Here is a 23558-nt window from a genome sequence, read left to right as displayed (position 1 = left end):
TAAAATAAAAGAGTGGGTAAATATGTATTAATATACATTGAGCCTTGACAAACATTGGAATAAAAGTTCAATATCAAGGTTTTAAAAGCCTTTTATTTCCATGTATTTACTTTAAAATATAGAGAGGACACTATGCAAGAGACATCTCAAAATATATGTATATTTATGAAGTTTAATGCTTCGTTTGAAAATAAAAACCACACCAACAAGTCTCACGAACTATCATTACTCATCCTTGGAGTAACACGTCATTAATCTTTTTATCACTTAAAAGCAACTAGACTTAAATTTCTGTTGATTTCTTTAAAACTTGGACACCCCTGTAAAATATTATAGTGTTGCACCAATACATTTTGTTTCTTTAAATATAAAAATATGTTTCAGTTGATTCCAAGATACATACTGTCTTGAATGTAAAGCAATGGCGGCCATCTTGGGACAGATCTCGAAAATGACACATTGAGTTAATTCCTCGTATACACAGATACCGACGACGTCATGTTAGCGCCGCGTCGGCCCCCAAAAAGAGTATAAAAATCTTCTTTGTGGTGGAAAAAAACAACGTAGCAGCAGGTGAACATTGATAATAATCATAAGATTCATGTGGAAAAAGACCTCAGCAGTGCTTATAGAAAATGAAAAAAATTGGGATGGGATTAAAATCAAAAGATTTATATCAAGTATATCAAGAAAGAAGTGTTGAAGGTTGAGGAAGTGGTTATGTTGCATAGTGTTCGAAGCTTCCCAGGTACTGGAGAGCGGCCCGGTAGCACAGCTGGTACTGCTCCTGAAGCCACGGGAAGGAATGAGTCACTTCCTGTTGCTTGTAGCAGAGCAGGAAGCGCGCCTTACCTCGGTCTGGACCATGGCGGGCCGTTGCGTCCTCAGGGTCTGGACGGTGTGGAAGACGTCCACGACGCCCTCGTACCTCATCCGTTCCAGGACGATGCTCAGCGTGATGAAGACGCCGCTGCGCCCCACGCCGGCGCTAACGGGAAAGGAAACGGGCCATTAGAACCGGGGTTGACTTTTTATAGCATTAGCATTTTTTGGGGGGTGCGATTCTAATTTAAGGCCACCCTAGTGGTTAGCGCAGGGGTAGGGAACCTATGGCTCGGGAGCCACATGTGGCTCTTTTGATGGGTGCCTCTGGCTCTTTGCTAACCTGTGAGCTAAAATATGGAAATGGCTGGTGACAGAACTGAGATATTACATCTAGAACTGCTTTAATCTTCATTTTTTTGTAGTAGACTCTTCTGGAATGCATCCTCTCATTGATTAGCAACAGTATAAGAATATTTTTTTTAAAATTCTTTTTTTTCCACTTTAAAAGTGGTGAAATTACAAAAAAAAATTGAAAAGGCACTCGTTTACATGTATGTGTTTTGACTTTTAAATTTGTAGTATGGCTCACAAGGAATAACATTGGAAAATATGAATTGTTTGTGGCTCTCTTCGTCAAAAAGGTTCCCGACCCCTGGGTTAGCGTGTCGGCTTCACAGTTTGCGGGTGGTGCTGGAGCCTATCCCAGCTAACTACGGGTACCAGGCGGGGGACATCCTGAATCGGTGGCCAGCCAATCACAGGGCAGGAGACAGACAGACAGACAACTAGTCCTTCATAACTAGGGCCTATTTAGCATACAATTAGCCTAGCATGGACGTTTGGGGGATGTGGGAGGGAACGAGAGCACCCGGAGAAAACCTAGAATAGGGGAAACACACAAAGTCCACACAGTGACGAACCACCTGGGAATCAAACCCTCGACCCTGTGAGGCTGACGCGCTATCCACTTGTCCACCGTATTTTTAATGATTTTTATTTTGAAGTCAAAAACTATTTTAGGATTTTTTTCTCCAAAAGGGTGTTTTTCTCCCTATTTCCGAAAACTTATTTGAATCGTATTTTAGCAAGAAACAGGCAATCGAGGAACGTGACTTATTTTTGCGCGTTTGCTACCGATTGCAAAATGGCCGACGGACCGTCCGATCTGGCGCGCTCACCTGCAGTGCACGGTGATGGGTCCTTCCTGTCCGAACTGCTCCTTGGTTTTGTGGACCTGTCCGATGAAGTCGATGAAGCCTTCCCCGTTTTTCGGCACCCCCTGTTCGGGCCAGTCGCTGAACTGGAACTGCCTGATGGTCCTGGACTGGCCGTCCTGACCGGAAAACACAGTTTTCGGCAAAGACCAAAGCATCCAAGTATCGATACCCAAATGTCAATGTTGGACGGGAGCGATCTGGCAAAAGATTGACAGCGATGGGTCGCCGCTTACCCTGGCGTCGGTCACTTTAAACTCCCTGAGGATGTACTGCGGCATGTTGTACTCGGCCATGGGGTCCACCACAAAGTACTGGTATCTGGCGGACCTCTCTGCGGGCCAGTACTGGTGACATTTTTCCTGCACGGAAAAAAAATTGGCTTGACGTCGACCAGTACAGCGTTCAGCAGGGATGGGCTCCAGCACCCCCCGCGACCTTTGTGTGGGTAAGCGGTTCAAAAAAAATGAAAGAACGCAACCAATATAATAAAGGTGGTGATTTTCTTGACGTTTGGCCACCACATGCCACCCGGCGGGAATCGAACCCACGCGCCAGAGTCGTAAATATGAATATATTTTGTTGCAAAAGCGCCGAGCGGATGTGGACTCACCCGTCCCATCTCACGCAGTTTGGTGAGCATGACCACGATGGTGGAGTTGCGCTCCCACAGCATCCTCCAGAAGTCGTCGGCGGTGTGGGCCAAGGGGCCCTGGGTGGCCACGTAGGCCCCGCGCTGCCGGTAGCCGTCCACCAGGCTGGCGTTGATGTAGTCGGAGCCCTCCACGCCCCGGACGGGCTGCAGGCAGACGCGGCTGGACTCCAGGGGCACGGCGTTCTCCAGGCGGTTCTTGGACTTGTTGCAGGGCAGCTTGGCGCTGATGGAACGGCAGCCCGGCGCTTTGGAGCGGGACAGTTTCTGCAAAAGTTTTTAGCAAAACGTTCAATCTCCAAAGTCAATCAAAACTAGAATATAATATCATGGAATTCTCACGGCACGGTGGAGTACGTGGTCAGCATGTCTGCCTCACAGTTTTGAGTTCGAGGGATCAATGCCCAGTGGGCTCCGAGCTTTCTGCGTGGGGGCGGGGCAGGGCGGGGCGGGGCTACGTTTTCTCCGGGTACTCCGGTTTCCTCCCCAAAAACATGCAAGCTAGGCTAATTGTTTGCTAAATTGCCCCCAGGTCTGAGTGATTGGGTGTTTGTCTCATTGTCTTCTGTGATTGGCTGTTAACTAATTAAGGGTGTCCTCCACCTACTGCCTATAGTTGGCCGGGATAGGCTGCAGCACCACGGCAACCCTTGAGGATAGGTACCTCGTTCAGAAAATGAACGATTGAATGTACCGTATTTTCTGCACTATAAGGCGCACCTTCAAAGAATGGCCTGTTAAAATTGGTTTCATAAATAAGGCATATTTATAAGACGCATTAGTCGTCGGGGGTTATACATCCACTAGGGTGTCAGACTCGGGTTGGTTTGCGGGCCGCTTCAACGTCAACTCGATTTCATGTGGGCCGGACCATTTTAGATATAATATTTAGATTTTTTTTTTGTATAAATGGATTAAATGAACTGGATTAAAAGGCCCTGAATATTCCGTTTTTATTGATCTAAAACAATGTTTATTTTAGCTGTTTTTAGATATATTTTTAGATTTGACAAAATGATTTTTGAACTAAAAACACAGAAAAAAATGGATTAAAAAATGACAATAATTTAAATGAGGGAAAATCAGGACATTTAATATACATCTATACTCTTCATTTTAATTTGATCCTAAAACAGAAAGTCGTTGACTTTCTCGGGCCGCACAAAATGATGCGGCGGGCCAGATTTGACCCCCGGGCCGCCACTTTGACACCTGTGCACTAGATAGAGCTGTACTAATAATCGTTGTGGTTAGGAATTGCGTTGGGCCTCCACTAGAGGGAGCCGTGCCAAGGGGAATTCCATAGAACGACGAGTAACCCAAATGGATCCGTATATAAGACGCCCACCTTAAATTCCAGCTCCATGCCGGTGACGCTCTCCCCCGCCGGCACGCGTCCCAGCTTGTCCACGTGTGCGTAGAGGTTGCGGGCGGCCACCTCGCTGTTCCCGCAGACGGCGGCCTCCAGCAAGGCCTCGTGGATGAAGACGTACTGCTCTTGGGTCTGGACCATGTAGTTCCTCTGGGCCCTCAGGCGGCTCACGTATCCGTGCACGTCCACCGAGCCCTCGCGCCGCATGCGCTCCAACATGGCGTCGATGGCCACGAAGCAACCGGTGCGCCCCACGCCGGCGCTGCGGTCGGTTCGCGGTTAGCGGCGGCCGCTTCGGGGTTAGCGGCGGACGCTTAGCGCTCACCTGCAGTGGACCACCGTGGGTCCGGCGTCCGGGGAGTCGCAGGCTTTGACCCGCCGCACGAAGGCCAGCGTGGAGGCGGGGTGCTCGGGTACGCCGTGGTCGGGCCAGGCCAGGAAGTGGAACTGCCGCACCTCCCTCCTCTCGCTCGAACCGCTCTGAATTGGAGCGTGTTGCCGGGCAGGACAGAGAAAATGAACACAACGATGAGGAGACGCAGAATATTATTGGACATCCTTTCCGCTAATTTAACATGAATATGATGTATGAGGCTTGCGTGGGTTTTCTCTGGGTACTCCGGTTTCCTCCCGTGTCCCCAAAACATTCATGCTAGGCTAATTGGATGCTAAATTGTTCCTAGCTGATTGGTTGTTTGTCTCCTTGCGTCCTGAGATTGGCTGCCCACCGATTCAGTCTTAGTCTCTTATCGTTGCTAAACTATGGTCCGCCAGATTAAACCGGAAAATAAAAACGTGAGCCTGACCTTGTAAAGCGCGAAGTTCCGAATGCTGTAGGTGGCCAAGTCCGTGGTCTCCAGCAAGGTCACCTGGACCGGGCCGTAGGTTTGGGTACCACGAGTGGGCCAGTACTGCTCGCACTTGATCTGCGGAGAAAATCCCATGTGAAGGCGCTTCGGGGTCAGCCCGGGGCCAGCCCGGGGCCTGCCTGGTCCCGGTCTCGGTCCCGGTCCCACTCCCACCCTTGACTTCTCCTCCAGGCGGGTCATCATGACCACGGTGGCGGCGCGTTGTTCCCACACCAGCCTCCAGAAGTCCGCCAGGGTGTCGGGCAGCGGCCCCTGCGTGGCGATGTAGGCGTTCTGCTTCCTGTAGCCGTCCACGTAGTTGGCGTTGACGTAGTCGCTGCCGAGGATCCCTGAGGGCGTGCCGGTCGGGTGAGGGGCGGGGCCCGGCGGGCCACCACGGAGGCGACGACGCCGCTTACCCTCCTCCGGCGTCAGGAGGACTCGCGTGTGGTCGTAGGCCACCACGTTGGCGTAGCGGTTCTTGGGCTTGTTGACCTCCAGGTTGGAATGTTCCCAGGTGAAGCGGCGGCCCGCTTCGATGGACTGAAAAGGGGGCGGCGTCTTTGGATTCGGGCTGAGCGCCGACACGGTGAAATTGACGGCTAAAAGAAGGGCATTCGGATCCAACCTTGTACTCCTGCGAGAAGCCCAAGCCCTCGTTGGCCTCCAGTCGCCGGATGTGGTCGACCAGGTCGCCGGCGGCCACCGGAGGACGTCCCCCCGTCCCTGGCGGAGGAGGCCAGACCACCGTTTCCCACCAGGAAAGAAAGGAAAGCAAGGGGGCGGTCACTTACTCGGCACGGTCGGGGCGCCGTGGTCGCCTCCTGTTGGGATGGGACGCAAAGGTCAAGGGAAGAAGTGAAAGGTCAAAGGGGCGGGGCTTAATGGTCGGTCGTTCTTGCCTGGGGTCCGGCAGTCCAGCCGCCCCATCTCCAGCGGATCGCAGGCGCGGCCCTGGAGCGAATCCTTCACGCCCGCCGCCTGGGCGTCTTTGGACGACGGGGACGTTCGCTTCCTGGATTCGGGGACCAATCAGGAGACGGCCGGGTTAAGGTGAGGAAGTCAGGGGAGAAAATGGGACAATTATTTCATGTCTCCTCATGTCCGATATACAGAATATTACCATCAGTATGCGTCATGATGGGGTTTAGGTCAGGGTTAGATGTATGCATCGGATCAGATTTTATTTCTTTGAATGGAGTCATATTGAATATTTTAGTGCAAGGGTGTCAGACTCGGTCGGGTTGGTTTGCGGGCCGCTTTAACGTCAACTTGAATTTATGTGGGCCAGACCATTTTAGATAGAATATTGACATTTTTTTTAATAAATGGATTCAAAGAGCTGGATTAAAAGCCCTGAATATTGAGTTTTTATACATCTAAAACAATGTTTATTTTAGCTTTTTTTATTATATATTTTTAGATTTGACAAAATGATTTTTGAACTAAAAACACAGAAAAAATGGATTAAAAATTGACAATGATTGATTTAAAAGGGGCAAAATCAGGACATTTTATATACATCTATACTCTTCATTTGAATTTGATCCTAAAACACAAAGTCGGCACTCATCATTGACTTTCTCGGGCCACACAAAATGATGTGGCAGGCCAGATTTGGCCCCCGGGCCGCCACTTTGACACCTGTGGGCTACATCAAGGGTGTCAGACTCGGGTTGGTTGGCGGGCCGCTTTAACGTCAACTTGATTTCACGTGGGCCGGACCATTTTAAATATAATATTTAGATTTTTTTTAAATAAATGGATTAAAAGAAGTGGATTAAAAGCCCTGAATATTCCGTTTTTTATATATCTAAAACAATGTTTATTTTAACTTTTTTTTAAATATATTTTTAGATTTTACTAAATGATTTTTGAACTAAAAACAGAAAAAATGGATTAAAAAATGACAATTATTCATTTAAAATGGGGAAAATCAGGAAATGTAATATACATCTATACTCTTCATTTGAATTTGATCCTAAAACACAAAGTCGGCACTCATCATTGACTTTCCCGGGCCGCACAAAATGATGCGGCGGGCCAGATTTGGCCCCCGGGCCGCCACTTTAACACGTGTTAAACAATCGCCGTGGGTGGGAAAAAATAAGATAAAATAACAGAAAACGTGGCAAATTCTGAATCCATGTTTTTGCGGGGTTAGAATAAAAGGCATATTTGGTGTTTTAGTGTCAAATGAGGGTTTGTGAAGGACTTTGATGATTTATTTTGAAAAATGAGTGGACTCACCGTTCTTGTTTACTGCGTGGCGGCAAAGAGACAAAGAATTGAAAGGTCAACAAAAGGTCAGACGCTAATGCCAAGACGCCTTGGGGCGGCGCGACCCCACCGACCTTTTGAAGAGCAGGATGGCGATGACGATGACCACGATGAGGACGACGGCCAGCACGGGTCCCGTCACCCAAAGCATCTCGGCTTCCTCAAAGACGCGCGCCGCCCCGCCGCCGTTGACCGGGACGGCGTCCGAGAAGGGGCTGCTGGCTAGCGTCCTCTGCCGGGAACGACGCGGTGGCGCTCAATGTCGGGCGGGACGGCGACGAACGGACGGAGACCGGACGGAGACGCTCACCCACTGCCGGTCCGCCAGCTCGGCCAGGACGAAGCAGCGGCAACGGCGTGTCCCCGGCAACTCCCGGTTACGGAAGCCGGCGTATTGGCGGCCGTCGCCCAGGGTGAAGACGTCGGGGAGCGAGGCCAGCTTGGCCGCCACGTACGCAGGCGGGAAGTCGCTCTCCGTCTGCCTTCTCTTCCTGCGCCGGACGTCCTCGCCATCGAGCAGCTGACGGAAACAAAACACACATGACGGGAAGGAATCGCTGGCGTGACATGCTAAAGTGTTTAATTGATTAACGATGGCATGTTGGGGATGTGTATCGGTATTCGATTATTGATGCCTTATTCCCTCACTGGAAGACATTGCCAGCCCTCGTTACCTCAGCAGAGACAGGAACATCATCGGGGACCCATACCACCCTGGTCACAATCTGACAATCTGATGACAATTAGGCTTTTGTTTATTATTATTACTATTACTACTACTACTACAACTACTACAACTACTACAACTACTACTACTACTACTACTACAACTACTACAACTACTACAACTACTACTACTACTACTACTACAAGTACTACTACAACTATTACAACAACTACAACAACTACTACAACTACTACTACTACTACAACTACTACTACAACTACTACTACAACTACTACTACAACTACTACTACAACTACTACAACTACGACTACTACAACTACTACAACTACTACTACTACTATTACTACTACTACAACTACTACTACAACTACTACAACTACTACTACAACTACTACAACTACTACTACAATTACTACAACTACTACTACTATTACTACTACTACTACAACAACTAGTACAACTATTACTACTACAACTACTATTACTATTACTACTACTACAACTACTACTACTACTACAACTACTACTACAACTACTACTACTACAACTACTACTACTACAACTACTACTACTACTACTACTACTACAACTACTACTATTACTATTACTACTACTACTACAACTACTACCACTACTACAACTACTACAACTACTACTGCTACTATTACTACTACTACTACTACTACTACTACTACTTCTATTACTACTACTACTACTATTACTATTATTATTATTATTATTATTATTATTATTATTATTATTATTATTATTATTATTATTATTATCATGCAAATAGCTTGACCAACACGGGATATTTTCTTCATACCAGCAAAGTTGGATTGAAGAAGCAACAACCAATCACTATTGTGATGATTTCTCCCTGTGTTTCAAGCGTAAATACAGGGTACAACACTGGCATTGACGGTAATAGGTGACCCTCACCTCACGGAGATCCATGTCATCCGGGTTCTCCCAGTGGACGGACGCTGGAGTGAGCGGGACCACCACCACGTAGAACCACCTGAGACGGCACCGTCAACAAAAGCTAGCGCCACCGACGGAAAAATCAGGAAATGGCCGACCTGACCGGGCTTCCCGGCGCCACCCGGGGCAGCCGCAACGCCACTTTCCCGTCCTCCTCCGCGTCCAGAAGAATCTCCAAGGGTTTTTCAGGGAGGAGGTCCGGCGCGGTGTGCAGGGTAATTGTCTGGCGTGGACCGCCGCCGTTCGTCAAGACGAAGGAGTACTCGGTGTCGGGTTGGAGCCCCGTGACGAGCTTCCTCCCGTCTCGGAGTCGCGTCTCCACGCTCCGTCGGTCGAAGACGATCTGCCCGGGGGACGGTGTGGCGGCTTCGATAAGAGGTGGGCGACGTTAGCCCAAGGCGGCGGTCAGACGTCGGCCCACCTCCAGAGGCGAGTCGGATTCCAGGGTGTCGGTGACCTCCCAGGTGAGCAGGGCCGACGTTTTGGTCACCGTTTTGGCCACGAAGTTGTGGGCCGAGGCTGCGGGAAGAAAACAGATGATTAGCTTTTTTTAACCCTAACCTGGAAACCGGGTGGAGCGGTCCAAGAACCATAGTGGGAACTAGGTGGACTAGGCTAAGAACCAAAGTGGGAACCAAGGGGACCAGACGAAGAACCAAAGTGGGAACTAGATGAACCAGGCCAAGAAATACCATGGGAACCAAGTGGAGAACGTCCGGGAGTAAAGTACTGGAACTGACCTGCCACGGCGGCGGGCATGGTCCTGCTCTGGATGCTGGGGCTGAGCGGGCCGCCGCCCTTGGCGGTGAAGGCCCGCACCCGGATGTCGTAGGTGGTGTCAGGTAGCAGCCCGCTCAGACTTAGGTGCGTGTGGGCGGTGGTGCGGGCCACCTCCTCCCGCCCGTCGATGTCCCGGTAGACCACGGCGTACTCCACGATCCTGCCGTTGCGGCGCTCCGGCGGCGGGGGCTCCCAGGCCAGCCGGGCCGAGGTGGCGCTCAGGCTGGTGGCGCTCAGGTTGAGGGGGTACCCGGAGGGGGCGTCCTCGGGGGTTGACACCTCCTTGGCGCACTCGGCGCCGTGGCCCGCCAGGTTGCGAGCCCGCAGCTGGAAGACGTAGGCCGCCCCCTTGTGGAGGCCCGTGACGGTGAAGTGGTCGTGGGCGGGGCCAAAGTCCCGCACGGCGAAGGAGTCCTCTTCAGCCCGTTTGTAGCGCAAGCGGTAGCCCGTCAGCTGGCCCGCCGTCTCCTTGGGGGGCTGCCATTGGATCAGGGCCGTGTTGCTGGTGGTGGTGCTGATCATCATGCTGGGTTTGCCTGGGACTGAATCAATCCATCAATCAATCCATCAATCAATCCTCAATCAATCCATCAATCAATCCATCAATCCATCAATCCATCAACCCATCATCCATCAATCAATCCATCAATCAATCAATCCATCATTCAATCAATCAACCCATCAATCATTCCATCAATCATCCATCAATCCATCCATCAATCAATCCATCAATCCATCAATCAATCCATCCATCAATCCATCAATCAATCCATCAATCAATCCATCAATCAATCCAGCAATCAATCCATCAATTAATCCATCAATCAATCCATCAATCAATCCATCAATCAATCCATCAATCAATCCATCAATTAATCAATCCATCCATCAATCCATCCATCAATCAATCAATCCATCAATCAATCCATCAATCAATCCATCAATCAATCCATCAATCAATCCATCAATTAATCAATCCATCCATCAATCAATCAACCAATCAACTGATCAATCCATCAATCAATCAACCAATCAACCGATCAATCCATCCGTAGTGAATTGATCTTGGAGATTAGATGTCATGTTAGTAAAGACAAATCATAGCTATAAGTGCAGTTATTTATTTGTTCATTCATTCATTTTCTGAACCGCTATCCTCACAAGGTTCGCGGGGGTGCTGGAGCCCATCCCAGCTGACTTTGGGGACAAGGCAGGGGGACACCCTGATTTGGTGGCTAGCCAATCGCAAGGCACAAGGAGACGAACAACTGATCGCTCATTGCTAGGTACATGTTAGCATCCAATTAGCCTAGCATGCACGTTTTTGGATTGTGGGAGGAAGATGGAGTGAAGCCGTACCTGCCCCCGTGGTGGTGACCAGCCGAGCTTTGCTTTGGGCGCCGTCCCCCTTGGCGGTGTAGGCCGCTACCGTTAGCGAGTAGCTCGTCTCAGGCAACAGGCCCGTCAAAATGGCTTCCTGTTGGGAAAATGTGGAAATGTCACGTTTATAGCACGATATAGCCAAGTTCACTGAAAACTTAGGGGTTTGCAAAACAATGTCTTTTGTGAAATAGCTGTGGGCCTCGGCAAATGCGGGTGTGTTGAAAGAACAAGCAGGTGAGGTCACGGGAAGATGGCAGCTAGCCGGAGACCGAGCGGAACGTTACGCGGGTGGCCTCCAAACGCCCGTTTGTTTTGTTCACCCGGATTAACGTCAAAGGCCGTTTTCCCCGATGTTGACTTTAGTTCGGCTTTTAGTTCTCCAAGTGAGAGTTTTGGCATCTTCTTCAGCCGCTAAGCTGCAAAAATGCTAAGAAATGCTAGCGGAGGCGCTAACTAGCATTTGCGAAATGCATTTTGAGATGTAAAAACAGTTTTGGGGTGGCCATTTTGACGTCTAATCGATAGTGAATTTGGTACTCTGGGCTAAAATGTATCACACCCAATCTCATACTCAACTTTATAATATATTTATGGGCTTTAAAATCCATGCAATTTGAGTTATAAAGGTAAAAACTGATTTGGGACGGCCATTTTGAATTTGTTGCTGTATCTTTATACATTTAGATTAGATTAGATTACTTTAATCATCACGTATTTGGGAAATTTCACTGTTACAGTAGCGAGAGGGTGAGAATACAGACACAGAAAAAGACATTTTAGACAGAAATAAAAGGGTAATAAATAAGTAAATAAATAAATAAGTGTGTTGCATGAAATATACATATAGATATGTATACATATGGTTGGTCTTTCAGACATTTAGTGTAATTGATACTGACTTTGCTAAAATGTGCCAGACTCAACTTTATAATATATTTATGGGGTGTAAAATCAATGTGCATTGTGTTATGAAGGTAAAAAGTGTTTGGGGCGGCCATCTTGAATTTTATTGCTGTATTTGTAGACATTAAATAGATAACGACTTTGGTACTCGGTGGCAAAATGTCTGCCGTCGTCAATTTGAATTTGAATATATTTCCGGTGCTTGTGATGAGCGTGTTACCGGGCAGGTTACCTGGGCATCCGGGCGAGCGACGTCTGCCACGAGGGGCCGCCCGTGGGGCTGGCCTCTCTCCATCCTGGAGTAGACGATCTGGTAGCCGCGGACGTGACCGTTGTGTTTGATTGACAGCGGCGGCTTCCAGCTCACCCGAACCGCTGTGGAGTTGACCGCCGCCGCCTCCACCTTTCTGGGCGGGGCTTCCGGCACTGACAAATTAAAACAAGGCTGGCTAAAATCGGGGTCCTCCAAACAAAGACAAGTCGGCAACAAACGCAAATCCACAAGATTGTTTTGGTCCGGTTGGCCATTGTCGTCACGTTAGCATTGTGCTAAGCTAATACCGACCTGAATGAACATCTCGTCTTCGAGAAGGAAAGCAGAGGAAACTCGGCACTCACTGGATCGGGCGGTCCGTCCCTCCACGGGCGCGGTGAAGACCCCCAGGCCCGACGCTGACTTGGCGGCCAGAGTGAAGAAGTAGACGGTGTCAGGCTTCAAACCGTCCACGGCGTAGGATGCGCTGGGCTCTAAGTTGACGCTGAGCTGTCGGATCGGCGCGAGCGGCGGACCGTGAAGTGGCTCTGGAAACCCGGAGATCGGCGTTCGGCGTCCGTCTACCTTCTCTTGGGGAAGATTGGCCTCCCAGTAGAGCAGCTGGTAACCCAGCAACGGCTCCTGGACCTCCTGGCGATCCTGGGGATCCTGGTGATCCTGGACCTTCTGGACCGGCCAGCGCCACGACAGCATGATGCGAGAGTCCAGCTCGGCTTCGGCCTCCAAATCGCACGGCTGGGCGGGAACTGGAAAATTGGATTTACAGGGATGTGAAGACGCTGGTGATTGGCTGCCATTTCTTTGGGATTCATCTCAATTCATCTAGCAACATTTTTGGTGATGCCATTAAAGAAAAGCATGTTACAATTATAACAGATTTACTTGAGTTAAATACACATTCACAAGATTAACTTGTTGGTTGCCATTGACGACAAGAGACGTCCAATCCAGTTAGAACGGAGGTGAACGGAACAAACAATGGGAAAAAATTCAAAAGATGAATGCATAATGTCGTGAAATTAATCTATCAATATTAAAAAGCAATTCAAAAATATATATATATATATATATTTTTTTTTTTAGCAATTTTAGACTACATTTTTTGACAGATTTACTTGGTTTAAATACACATTCACAAGATTAAGTTGTTGTTTTTATTATTATTTTTAGCCGGCGGCGCTCACCTCCTTCCCGCGTCTTGACGAGCAGGACGTCCGAGGGGGGTCCGTCGCCCACCGAGGTGAAGGCCAGCACCCTGAATCGGTAGGTGACGTCGGGTTCGAGTCCGTCCAGGGCGAGGCTGGCTCCGTCCGCCGTCTCGCGTCGCTCCCAGGCGGACAGCGGCGCCTCGGGGTCGGCGCTGTAGTAGAGCCGGTACCCCCGCACTTGGCCGTTGGGCTCCTCGGGGGGCTCCCACTGGACCAGCACCTCGCCGGGACCCGAGACTCGTGCCCGCAGACGGAGCGGGGGCGAGGAGGGCGCCCGCTCGCCGGTGCGGACGCTGGTGGTTGGCCCCGCTGGGCCCCGCCCCACGTTGTTGACGGCCATCACCCGGAAGAGGTACTCCGAGAAGGGGCCGAGACCCCCGACGCTGTAGCGGGTGGTGGCCACGCCGTCCACCTCCCGGAAGACGTCCTCCGACGCCCGGGCCCGGTACTGGATCACGTAGTAGGAGGCGGGTTCGGAGGGGTCCGAGTCCCACGACAGCGTGACGCTGGTGGCGGTGGTCTCGGTCGCCGTGAGGGAGGTGGGGGGCTTGGGAGGGGCTGGCGAGAGAAAATGGAAATGACAACAAAGTTCATTTAAATACTCAAACAGTAACAGGAAGTGTCCTTAAAAGTGAATCAAATTGAAATCAAAGGGAAATGACCCAAGATCAACAGGAAGTGACCTTACAAATGTCCCAAAATCAACAGGAGGTGACCTTAAAAATGTCCAAAAATCAACAGGAAGTGACCTTAAATGTCCAAAAATCAACAGGAAGTGACCTTAAATGTCCAAAAATCAACAGGAAGTGACCTTAAAAATGTCCAAAAATCAACAGGAAGTGACCTTAAAAATGTCCAAAAATCAACAGGAGGTGACCTTAAAAATGTCCAAAAATCAACAGGAAGTGACCTTAAAAATGTCCAAAAATCAACAGGAAGTGACCTTAAAAATGTCCAAAAATCAACAGGAAGTGACCTTGGAAGTCCACAAAATCAACAGGAAGTTACCTTGGAAGTCCACAAAATCAACAGGAAGTGACTTTGGAAGTCCACAAAATCAACAGGAAGTGACATGCTTCATGACCCAATGATCAGGAAATGACATGAAAATAAAATATATAAACTGGTTATAGTCCCCAATACCAAACTATTTTTTCTATCATTTAATGCTTGGAAAAAGAAGCAATTTTCCCAAAATATCACAATCATATTTAAAGATAAAGCCTAAAGAGAGGAAGAAGAAAAAAAATTAGAAAAGTTTGCCCGACGGCACATGGTTCGATTCCCAGGTTGGTCCTCACCCTGTGGAGTTTGCATGTTTTCCCCAGGCTTCTGTGGGTTTTCTCCGGGTACTCCGGCTTCCTCCCACATCCCCAATACATGCACGCTAAGCTAATTGGATGCTAACTTGTTACGAGCTACGATTGGCCGTCCACCGATTCAGGGTGTCCCAATCCTGGTGCTTATAGTTAGCTGGGATGGGCTCCAGCACCCCCCACGACCCTGCTGAGGTTGAGAAAAGGCGGTGGAAGGAATTTGAGACCATTATCGGCGGCGGCGGCGGCACCTTTGACGGTGATCCGGGCGGTGGTCCGAATGACGCCCAGCGAGGAGACGGCCACGCAGGTGTAGTCGGCCGAGCGGCGGACGTCGGCCAGCTGCAGCACGTTGCGCCCCACGGGCACCCGGTCCTCGGGGGTGAGCTGGGCCTCCCCGCTCATCCACTTGACGTGGGGCATGGGCGCCCCCACCGCCACGCAGGTCAGGTTGACGGCGCCCCCCGGCAGCACCTCGCGGTGGGACGGCGGGATGGAGAAACGCGGCGGCACCCGCCGAACTGCCGGGCGAGAGAGATGATTTCCGGGAGTCGGGTGGTGAGATTAAAAATGAGATTAAATCAGGAGCGCTCAAGATTCGTTGCCAAAGAACGGTTTTGAGATTAAAAGTGAGATGAGTTAGATCAAATCGGGAGAGATACAGATTTGTTGTGAAATATCTTGTCAACACGACGAGATGAATGATTTACGCCAGATTAAAAATGAGATCATTCCATAAAAAAAGGGAAAAAAAAAATCAGATTTTTGAGTGAATTCTTTTGATTTAGTGTATTTTCTCGCATATAAGCCGCACCCCTAAAATGGCCTTAAAATGGTTGAATTGGACCATTTCTGGCGTACAAGAGACGTCCAATCCATTTGAAGCAGATTCACACGGAAATCGTCGTCAACGGCAACAAGCTGCCAGGCCGTGAATTGGCCACATGCTAGCGTCAACACCATGCAATTGGCTAACCCTGTTTAGCCCCGCCCACTCCTAGCCAGGTTAGACATGCCAAAGCAGAATGAAGGAAAAACTCTGGACACAGGAAAAGTGGGACGGACATGCACGTCCTGGTGGGCGGAGCTACACATGCAACAGATGATGATGAGTATTATTTTTTAATTTATTGATTTATTTCTGCTATGAAAATATCTGGAAGAAAATCTACATTTTGCAAACAACTGAAGCCAATCAGGATTGGAAGTGTCCTTATTTAATTGGTGGGTGAGTGGTTAGTGCATCTGCCTCACAATTCTGGGGTCGAGGGTTCGATCCCTCATCGTGTGGAGCTTGCGTGGGTTTTCTCCGGGTACTCCGGTTTCCTCCCATATTTACAAAACATGCATGCTAGGCTAATTGTATGCTAAATTGTCCCTTGATTTGTTGTTTGGTTTTTTTGTGCCCTGTGATTGGCTGGAAAACAATTTCTTCCACCTGGTTAGCTGGCATAGGCTCCAGCACCCCCCATGAACCTTGTGAGGATAAGCGCTTCAGAAAATGAATGAATAGGGTTAGGCAAGCAGAATGAGTCAAACCAGTAGCAGTGATTGGTGGTTTGGAGAGATAGACATAGAAATGTATAGATATAGACATAGATAGAGAGGGAAATGTGGGAGGGGCTGGCCGACTCCTGTCCGCCCTGCCGCACCTCCGTGTCCGGCACGAGTTAAGAAACAAACCTTCTCGCTGGTCTGTGGCGTTTTATGCCACGGACGGGAGGGAACGCGACAACAAACGGGCCGAAAGGAAAGAAAGGAAGGAAACAAGGAAGAACACAGCAGAGTGAAAAAGGCCAAAAATAGGCTTGGAAACACAAACAATATTACGTACAATACTTTTGTTTGGTTTTTTTGGCACTCACGGGCTCATAGAAACCAGGAGTTGTTGACAATAACACAAAAGAAAAAAAGAGAGAGCAAGAAATGGACGCCAAAAAGCAAAAAAAGAGACAGAAAAAAGCAAAGAAGACTTGAGAAATGAAAAGAGAATGAAAGTAGTATCAGAAAATGAATTGCTAGCGAGTTAGCTGGCTAGCTAACTCAGAAAATGTACTGCTAGCAAGTTAGCTAGCTACTCGCTAGCAATTCATTTTCTGAGCTAGCTAACGCGCTAGCAATTCCGAAAATGAATTGCTAGCAAGTTAGCAATTCCGAAAATGAATTGCTAACAAGTTAGCAATTCCGAAAATGAATTGCTAACAAGTTAGCAATTCCGAAAATGAATTGCTAACAAGTTAGCTAGCTAGCTACTCGCTAGCTAGCAATTCCGAAAATGAATTGCTAGCAAGTTAGCTAGCTAGATACTCGCTAGCAATTCCGAAAATGAATTGCTAGCCAGTTATTTAGCAAGCTACTTTCATTCTCTATTCAAGCTAGCCAGTTAGCCAGCTAGCGGGCGTCTCACCTCGCACGTAGAGATTGGCCGGCGCCGAGTAGCGGCTACCCGCCGAGTTGACGGCCACACACTCGTATTTGCCCTGGTCCGACTCGTCGCTGTTCTCGATCTGGAGGGCGCCTGCGGACGCGGGTCAAAAGTCACCTCACCGCTTTCCCAATAAAAGGCAACTATTTGAAGCCACAATTCACTTAAGCCAACACTGACACAATTTTCCTACCTTTTTTAACTTCAGAAAAATACAAATATAGAACATGTTTTCACCGTTTGTACTCTTATTTCCTTTCAATTAAAAATATGTAAACAAATCACTAAGTCACTAAAACTTTTTATCCTTTGTCACGTCACTTACCTGGCAACCACGCTCTAAAAAATGTTGTAAAAAATAGCATTTGAGCCAAGGCGGGAAACATCAAAGTGTCACTTTTGACACATGACACAATTTGTGAAATGCATGATGGGAAGCATGAACCAGAAGGATGAAAGATGAGATTGGAGTGGAGTGATGTGGACTGAGTGGGTGGGGCTTTCTTTAAGCCTTTTTAGCATTCTTACCTCTGATTGGTGTACCACCTGGCGAGGTAAAGAAAATGCAAACGAGACCAGAAAGAAGTTGCCATTAGTGGACACAACAAGACTCTTTATTCTTCTTCTCTAGGTGACAACGGGAGTAATTGATGGCCGCTTCCCTCTAGTGGCCAGCCCCAAAAATGCGCTCAATTAACGACTTTTGTTTTGTCTTGGTCAATCATCCCTTCTTTACGGGGCACTCATTTCCTCAGTTATGCTCACAAGGGTCGCAGGGGGTGTTGGAGGCTATCCCAACTAACTGCAATTTAGCATACAATTAGCCTAGCATGCCTGTTTTGGCCACCAGGTTGCCTATTGTTGAAATAATAACTTTGTTGGGGGGCAAAAATTTAGCATACAATTAGCCTAGCATACAATTAGCCTAGCATACAGTTAGCCTAGCATACAATTAGCCTAGCATACAATTAGCCTCGCATACAATTAGCCTAGCATACAATTAGCCTAGCATGCATGTTTTGGCCACCGGATTGTCCGCTGTTAAAAACAATAGAATTTTTTCGGGGGCAATTTAGCATGAAATCAGCCTAGCATGCATGTTTTGGCCACTAGGCTGTCTATTGTTGAAATAATAACTTTGTTAGGGGGCAAAAATCTAGCATACAATTAGCCTAGCATGCATGTTTTGGCCAGCGGATTGTCCGTTGTTAAAAATAATAGCAATTTTTGGGGGGCAATTTAGCATGAAATTAGCCTAGCATGCATGTTTTGGCCACTAGGCTGCCTATTGTTGAAATAATAACTTTGTTGGGGGGGGGGGGATTTAGCATACGATTAGCCTAGCGTGCATGTTTTGGTTACCGGGCTGTCAATTTTTTTAAAAAATTAACAAAGTAGCATCTTTACGCATATTCGACGTCTTTCCGGTTCTGTAACGTTACAATGACGTGATCGCGAGACACATGGTTCGGTTACGATCCAGATGTCAACCAGCCATCTGGAAAATAACCAACGGGGGGCCCTGGAAGCTGTGTGGCCCCTCCCCTGCGGATCGGGGGGGCCACCAGCAGCTCTCCAGAGGGCGGGTAGGGGGGGCGGTCTTTGGAGGCGGTGATAAGCAATCCCGCGTGAGCATCTTTTGGCGACTCACCCGAGCGCAACTGCTTGACGCGTCCGTCGGCGCTCTCCACGTCCACGGGCAGGAAGTCCTTGAGCCAGAAGATGAGGGGGTCCGGGCTCCCGCTGGCGGCGCACAACATGGTGGCCGTGCGCGTCTTCTCCACCACCTTGAGCTGAGGGCCCATGTCGATGCTGGGGAAGCCGTGAGGGATCTGCTCCTCTGTGGCCGTGGTTTGGTTTTGGTTTTGGTTTTGGTTGACACAAAAGGAGACGCCAAGTTAGCGGCTAGCTGGGGTTAGCTCGGGCCCAAAACATCAATTCTCCAAAGGTTATCCATACGCTCGCTCCGACTATACATAGTATTGTCATAGTATACATACACAGTATACCAAGTCACTTCCTGTTCATTTTAGGGCAATTACAAGTCTTTTCCATATTGATTTTAGTGACTTCCTGAGACATCCAATCCGTTGCCAACTCCACAGAGTGGGAAGCCACCTGGGATCGAACCCGCGAGCCCAGAACTGCGAGGCGGCCCCGCTAACCACTTGCCCGCCTGTTTCCCAGGAAGTGGCATGACAGGTGCGAAAATGCCGAGACCATCTCGGCGCTCTAAAAAATGCCCCCGAGGATAAACGCCGGGCGCGCACCTGTTTTCTGGACGGACGTGCCCGCACTCGGGGCACGTTTTCACGCATGTTTGCACGCCCGCCTGAGCGAGGTCACCACGCAAACGGCCACTTCTGCTTGACATTATATATACTATATCCATTTTTTTTTTACTTTTATAAGGAACTCATCGAACTTAAGGGAACAGGAAGTGACCCGGGAATTTCGCTTAAGGGAACAGGAAGTGACACAAACCTTCCAGGACGGTGAGTTTGGCGCTGGCGTTGATCCGGCCCAGGACGTTGGCGGCGGCGCACTCGTAGACGGCCTCGTCCCGATGCGTCCTCAGCGGCTGGATGCGCAAAACGGAACCCGAGCCGTCGGGGAAATCCATCACCTGCGCCCAAGGAAAGTTTGCGGGGGTGATGGGGGCGAGGCCAGACGGGGAGTTCCCACATGGCGGATGGTTGGCCGCCAAAGGAAAAAGCTTCTCCTTTTGGTTTGTTTGGAAACGTGGTGGAATGCGACGCCACGGGATCTCCTTTCAAATCCCCGCGGGGACAAAAAGACACCGACTTTCGCACCGGGATGCATTTCACACCACTGGAAATTCTCAAAAAGGGAATAAATATGGCCCGGGGAGAACGTGCCAACTCCAGACGCTGGGATCGAACCTGCGACCCCACAACTTTGATGCGCTAACCATTCATAGAAGTCGTTTTTTTGGGTGAACTTTTCCGTACCTCAAATCGCTGCGAGCTGACTTTTTTGCCTTGCTTCATCCAAGTGATGCGTGGGCGGGGCTCTCCCTGGGCCTGGCACACGAAGGAGGCCACGCCCCCCGCCACGCCCGTCTGGTCCTGGGGCGACTTGACGAAGGTCGGGACGCCTGCGAGGCCGGCCCTCGCCGTCAGGGCGAACATTCGGGGTCGGGGGGCGGACGCTCGCTCGTACTCACCGTCGGCGACGGACGGCGACGACCACCACGACAACAAGAGCGCCGCCAGGGTGACGGCGCCGGGTCGGCCCGCGGCCATCGTCCACTGGAAAACGTCACGCCGTCATCGGGAAACGCCTGTCCGGAGAGAGATCCAATCAAATTGTGACAAAAACTTTTCAATGTAAACTTTAGACTGCAATCTTTTTCTTTAAGTTCATGATTCGAACTGATTTCAGGGGCGGAGTTTCGGGAACAAGGGGAGGGAACGCCAAAAAGACCAAAACCTCTGCTTCAAACCAACATGGCTGACTTCCTGTGCCTTTTTGGTCATGGCTTCCTGAGACTTTTTTGTAGGTCTTCCCACCCCGGACATGTCCACCAAGTTTCATATTTGTAGTATAAACAGACTTCAGGGGCTGAATTTTCAAACAAATGGAATGAAATGGCCAAAATTGAACCCATAACGTGTCTGCTTCGAAACAAAATGGCTGACTGCGGGGCCCAGTTTCCCCCAAAAAGGAACGGCGCACAGGTTTTCTTCCGGAAAGAGTCAGAGCGGCACGATCTGACCGAGCGGACAGCTGCCCCACGGCGACCTGTCGTTAGCGCATGGAAACGGGAACCCCGTGGCGCGTCGGCGTCCGTCTCGCCGACATTTTGCGCCCCACTATGTGGTCCTCATTAGGAGCGCGCATCAGGTGACACGTCAAAGAGGAAGTGCACAAAGGCGGGACGGGATTAGCGCCATTAGCCTCGGAATGCCGCTAATAGGCCGCCGCCGGAAGGCACATTTCTTCTCCCAGTTGAAATGGATTGGACGTCCACTTCAGAGGGATGAGTGCACATCGCACAAATGGACGTCTATCACCGTCAATGGCGGCGAAAATTTTTCATTTTGAACATTTTCTTTAAAAAAAAACATGTTAATTTGATGAGAAATTCCCCGTCGGAGCGCCGACTTTCGTTTGGCCACGCCCTGTGGGTCGGCCCCGCCCGCTTTTGTGTCAGGTGACCTTTGCCCCCGTACGAGTTCATGTTCTCAGCCGTCATTCATGTCGGCGGAAAGGCGAGACGCTGGCCTTTTCGCGGGGAAAAAGTCTTTGTGTGGTTGAAATGGATAGCGTCGCGCCCCCAGGCCCCCATTGGGGAAGGGGGCGGGGCTTCCAATAAAATTTTGTGGCTTCAATGAATCGTTTCATGAGAGCAGAGTCGAAATGGTTTGTTTTGAAAGTGTTGATTTTTTTTAGTTTTATTGAATTGGAACGGTGCAACGCCCTCTGGTGGCAGGGGTGAAAATGACACATCTACCATGGCCACATTTTGTCCTGCAAAAATCGTATAAAAAGACATTCGTCACATTTATAACGACGAGTTGCTTCATTCGCCGCTAAAGTAAGCGTGTTTTTATTTTGGCCTTTTTGAGTTTTATTGAATTGGGACGGTACAACGCCCTCTGGTGGCAGGGGTGAAAACGACACATGTACCATGGCCACATTTTGTCCTGCAAAAATCGAATAAAAAGACATTTGCCACATTTATAACAACGATTGCTTCATTTGCCGCTAAAGTAAGCGTGTTTTTATTTGGGCCTTTTTTTCCGTGGCGGTCTCAAACGTTGGCGATGAATCACGGTTGACAGGCGGGCGGTCGGGCGGGACTCGAGCGCGTCCCTCCCGCCGAATCTGGCGCGCCAGCCCCGACAATCTGTCGCTCGGTTGGGCGCTTCGGGGTAACAAAATGCGTGGCGTTAGCCAAAAACGCGTGCGCTTCCGAGGTGTGGAGTGGACTGTCACTGCCATTGACGGGGATGGGCGTCCAATTGACGGCAATGGGACTGAAAGAAGAGCATTCACGCCCTGTCACTAATTAATTGTTCATGAGTTAATGGCATCTCTCTCTTTTTTTTTTTTTTTACATATTAATGTCTTTAGAAATTGAAAAAAATAAAGAAAATCTTTATTTTTAATTTATGGTTGATAGTAGATCATTCAGTATGTTTTTATTTATAAAAATATTTGAAAGATTTAAATCTCACAATTATTTTCACATTTTTTAAGGTTGAAGAGCCACTAAATAGCAACTATTTTGTCATTTGGGTTTCATTTTATGTATTAAAATAATAATAATAATTAAACAAAAACAACAACAAAAAATTATATATATATATTATTTTTATCTAACTATTTATTTATTATAATCAGAAAACAATAAGGGGAAATCATTTATTCTTTAATTTTAAAATAAAAAAAATCACTTCTTAAATCTCGTTCAGAATCATTTTTTTAAGTGATGCCGTAAAATATATTTAGAATATTAAATGTATTCATGAAATGGTTTAAATACAGCGTTTTTTCCATTTTAAAAATAATTCGTTTTCCCTTTTCTATTTTGAAATAACATTTGAATTTTTTCCTATTTTCAATGGGAAAGAAAATTCCAAAGGATTGGACGTGTGCTGGTGAAAAACTCTTTTAAGAGTTGAAATTTTGTCATAATATTTACGATTAAAAAATAAATAAATGTGGACAGCAACACGTATTTAGCAAAGCAGGTGAACGTGCACGCGCAAACTCACCAAGTTGTCATTTCGGTGGAGGTCTGTTGTTCTCCTTGAAAAGTTCCTAGCGACCAAAAAAGAAATTTAAAAAATGCACAAATTAGTCCTGGTGTGTTACAATCCAGCGGAAAAGGTCCAAAAGTCCCATTAATCTGCTCTTCCGTCAGGGTTCGGAACCTTTCCGGTCCTCCGTTCTCGTGTCGAAGGAAAGGAGAGGGAGAGGGTGGAAAATTAAAGAAGAAGAAGAGATGAGAAAAGATGGAACGCCGGAAAGAAAGCAGCGCGGTTCGCTCGGGACACTTCGGGCGAGCTCGGCTCTTTCCGGAAAGTCAGCGCGAGCGTAAGGCGATGCTGATTGGTCGACGAGTTTCTTGCCGAGGTCTCTTGCCGCGAAGAGAGAAGATGCTCTTGTCGTCTTAAAAATAAAAGCGAGCGTTTAATTGTTTTTTCTTGAACCTTGTCAAACATAAAATTTGTTTTAGTTACAGAGTTGAAATATTCTGGTTCAAATATTAACTTTTTTCACCTTTTTCTAGACCTAATTTTACTGCTTTGAAATCTTTTGCACCGCCAAAAGTCCTTTTTTTCTCCACTTTTGAGGATTCCGATTTTGTTAGTAGCAATCTTTGGGGGGCGTGGCCTCGACTGAAAGGCGCGGAAGCTTGTTATGAACAGCCTAC

The 23558-nt window shown here is 48.4% G+C and overlaps 1 protein-coding gene across 1 annotated transcript; it reads right to left on the bottom strand.

Moving 5' to 3' along the window:
- Positions 1-73: 73 nt before the first annotated feature.
- ptprfa (protein tyrosine phosphatase receptor type Fa) lies at positions 74-23418 on the bottom strand. Its single transcript, XM_077607676.1, has 34 exons — positions 22897-23418; positions 20340-20456; positions 20125-20270; positions 19637-19778; positions 18804-18992; positions 17681-17698; positions 17135-17245; positions 16411-16422; positions 14979-15248; positions 13388-13969; positions 12768-12949; positions 12548-12692; positions 12162-12355; positions 11003-11120; positions 9604-10185; positions 9285-9382; positions 8962-9206; positions 8822-8900; positions 7502-7711; positions 7266-7423; positions 7162-7173; positions 5814-5926; positions 5706-5735; positions 5540-5637; positions 5331-5454; positions 5086-5261; positions 4870-4989; positions 4389-4543; positions 4040-4325; positions 2653-2958; positions 2276-2401; positions 2004-2158; positions 853-988; positions 74-787 (listed from the first exon to the last, which is right to left on the bottom strand). The coding sequence occupies exons 2-34, from the start codon at positions 20416-20418 to the stop codon at positions 719-721; spliced, it is 5466 nt and encodes a 1821-aa protein (XP_077463802.1). The 5' UTR covers positions 20419-20456; positions 22897-23418; the 3' UTR covers positions 74-718.
- Positions 23419-23558: the final 140 nt, after the last annotated feature.

The sequence above is a fragment of the Stigmatopora argus genome, chromosome 8, assembly GCF_051989625.1.
Source record: "Stigmatopora argus isolate UIUO_Sarg chromosome 8, RoL_Sarg_1.0, whole genome shotgun sequence".
Classification (NCBI taxonomy): domain Eukaryota; kingdom Metazoa; phylum Chordata; class Actinopteri; order Syngnathiformes; family Syngnathidae; genus Stigmatopora; species Stigmatopora argus.
The sequence above is the reverse complement of the archived record's forward strand: the minus strand, read 5'-3'. Positions and strand labels throughout refer to the sequence as shown.

What these genes read in the sequence shown, in the direction of transcription:
- ptprfa (XM_077607676.1), bottom strand. Translation starts at nt 20,418, where the DNA reads ATGGCCGCGGGCCGACCCGGCGCCGTCACCCTGGCGGCGCTCTTGTTG. An exon ending in CGCCCGGATCACCGTCAAAG is followed by an intron (nt 13,970 to 14,978) that starts GTGCCGCCGCCG and finishes TTCTCTCGCCAG; the next exon opens with CCCCTCCCAAGCCCCCCACC. An exon ending in GGGACGGACCGCCCGATCCA is followed by an intron (nt 12,356 to 12,547) that starts GTGAGTGCCGAG and finishes TTAATTTGTCAG; the next exon opens with TGCCGGAAGCCCCGCCCAGA.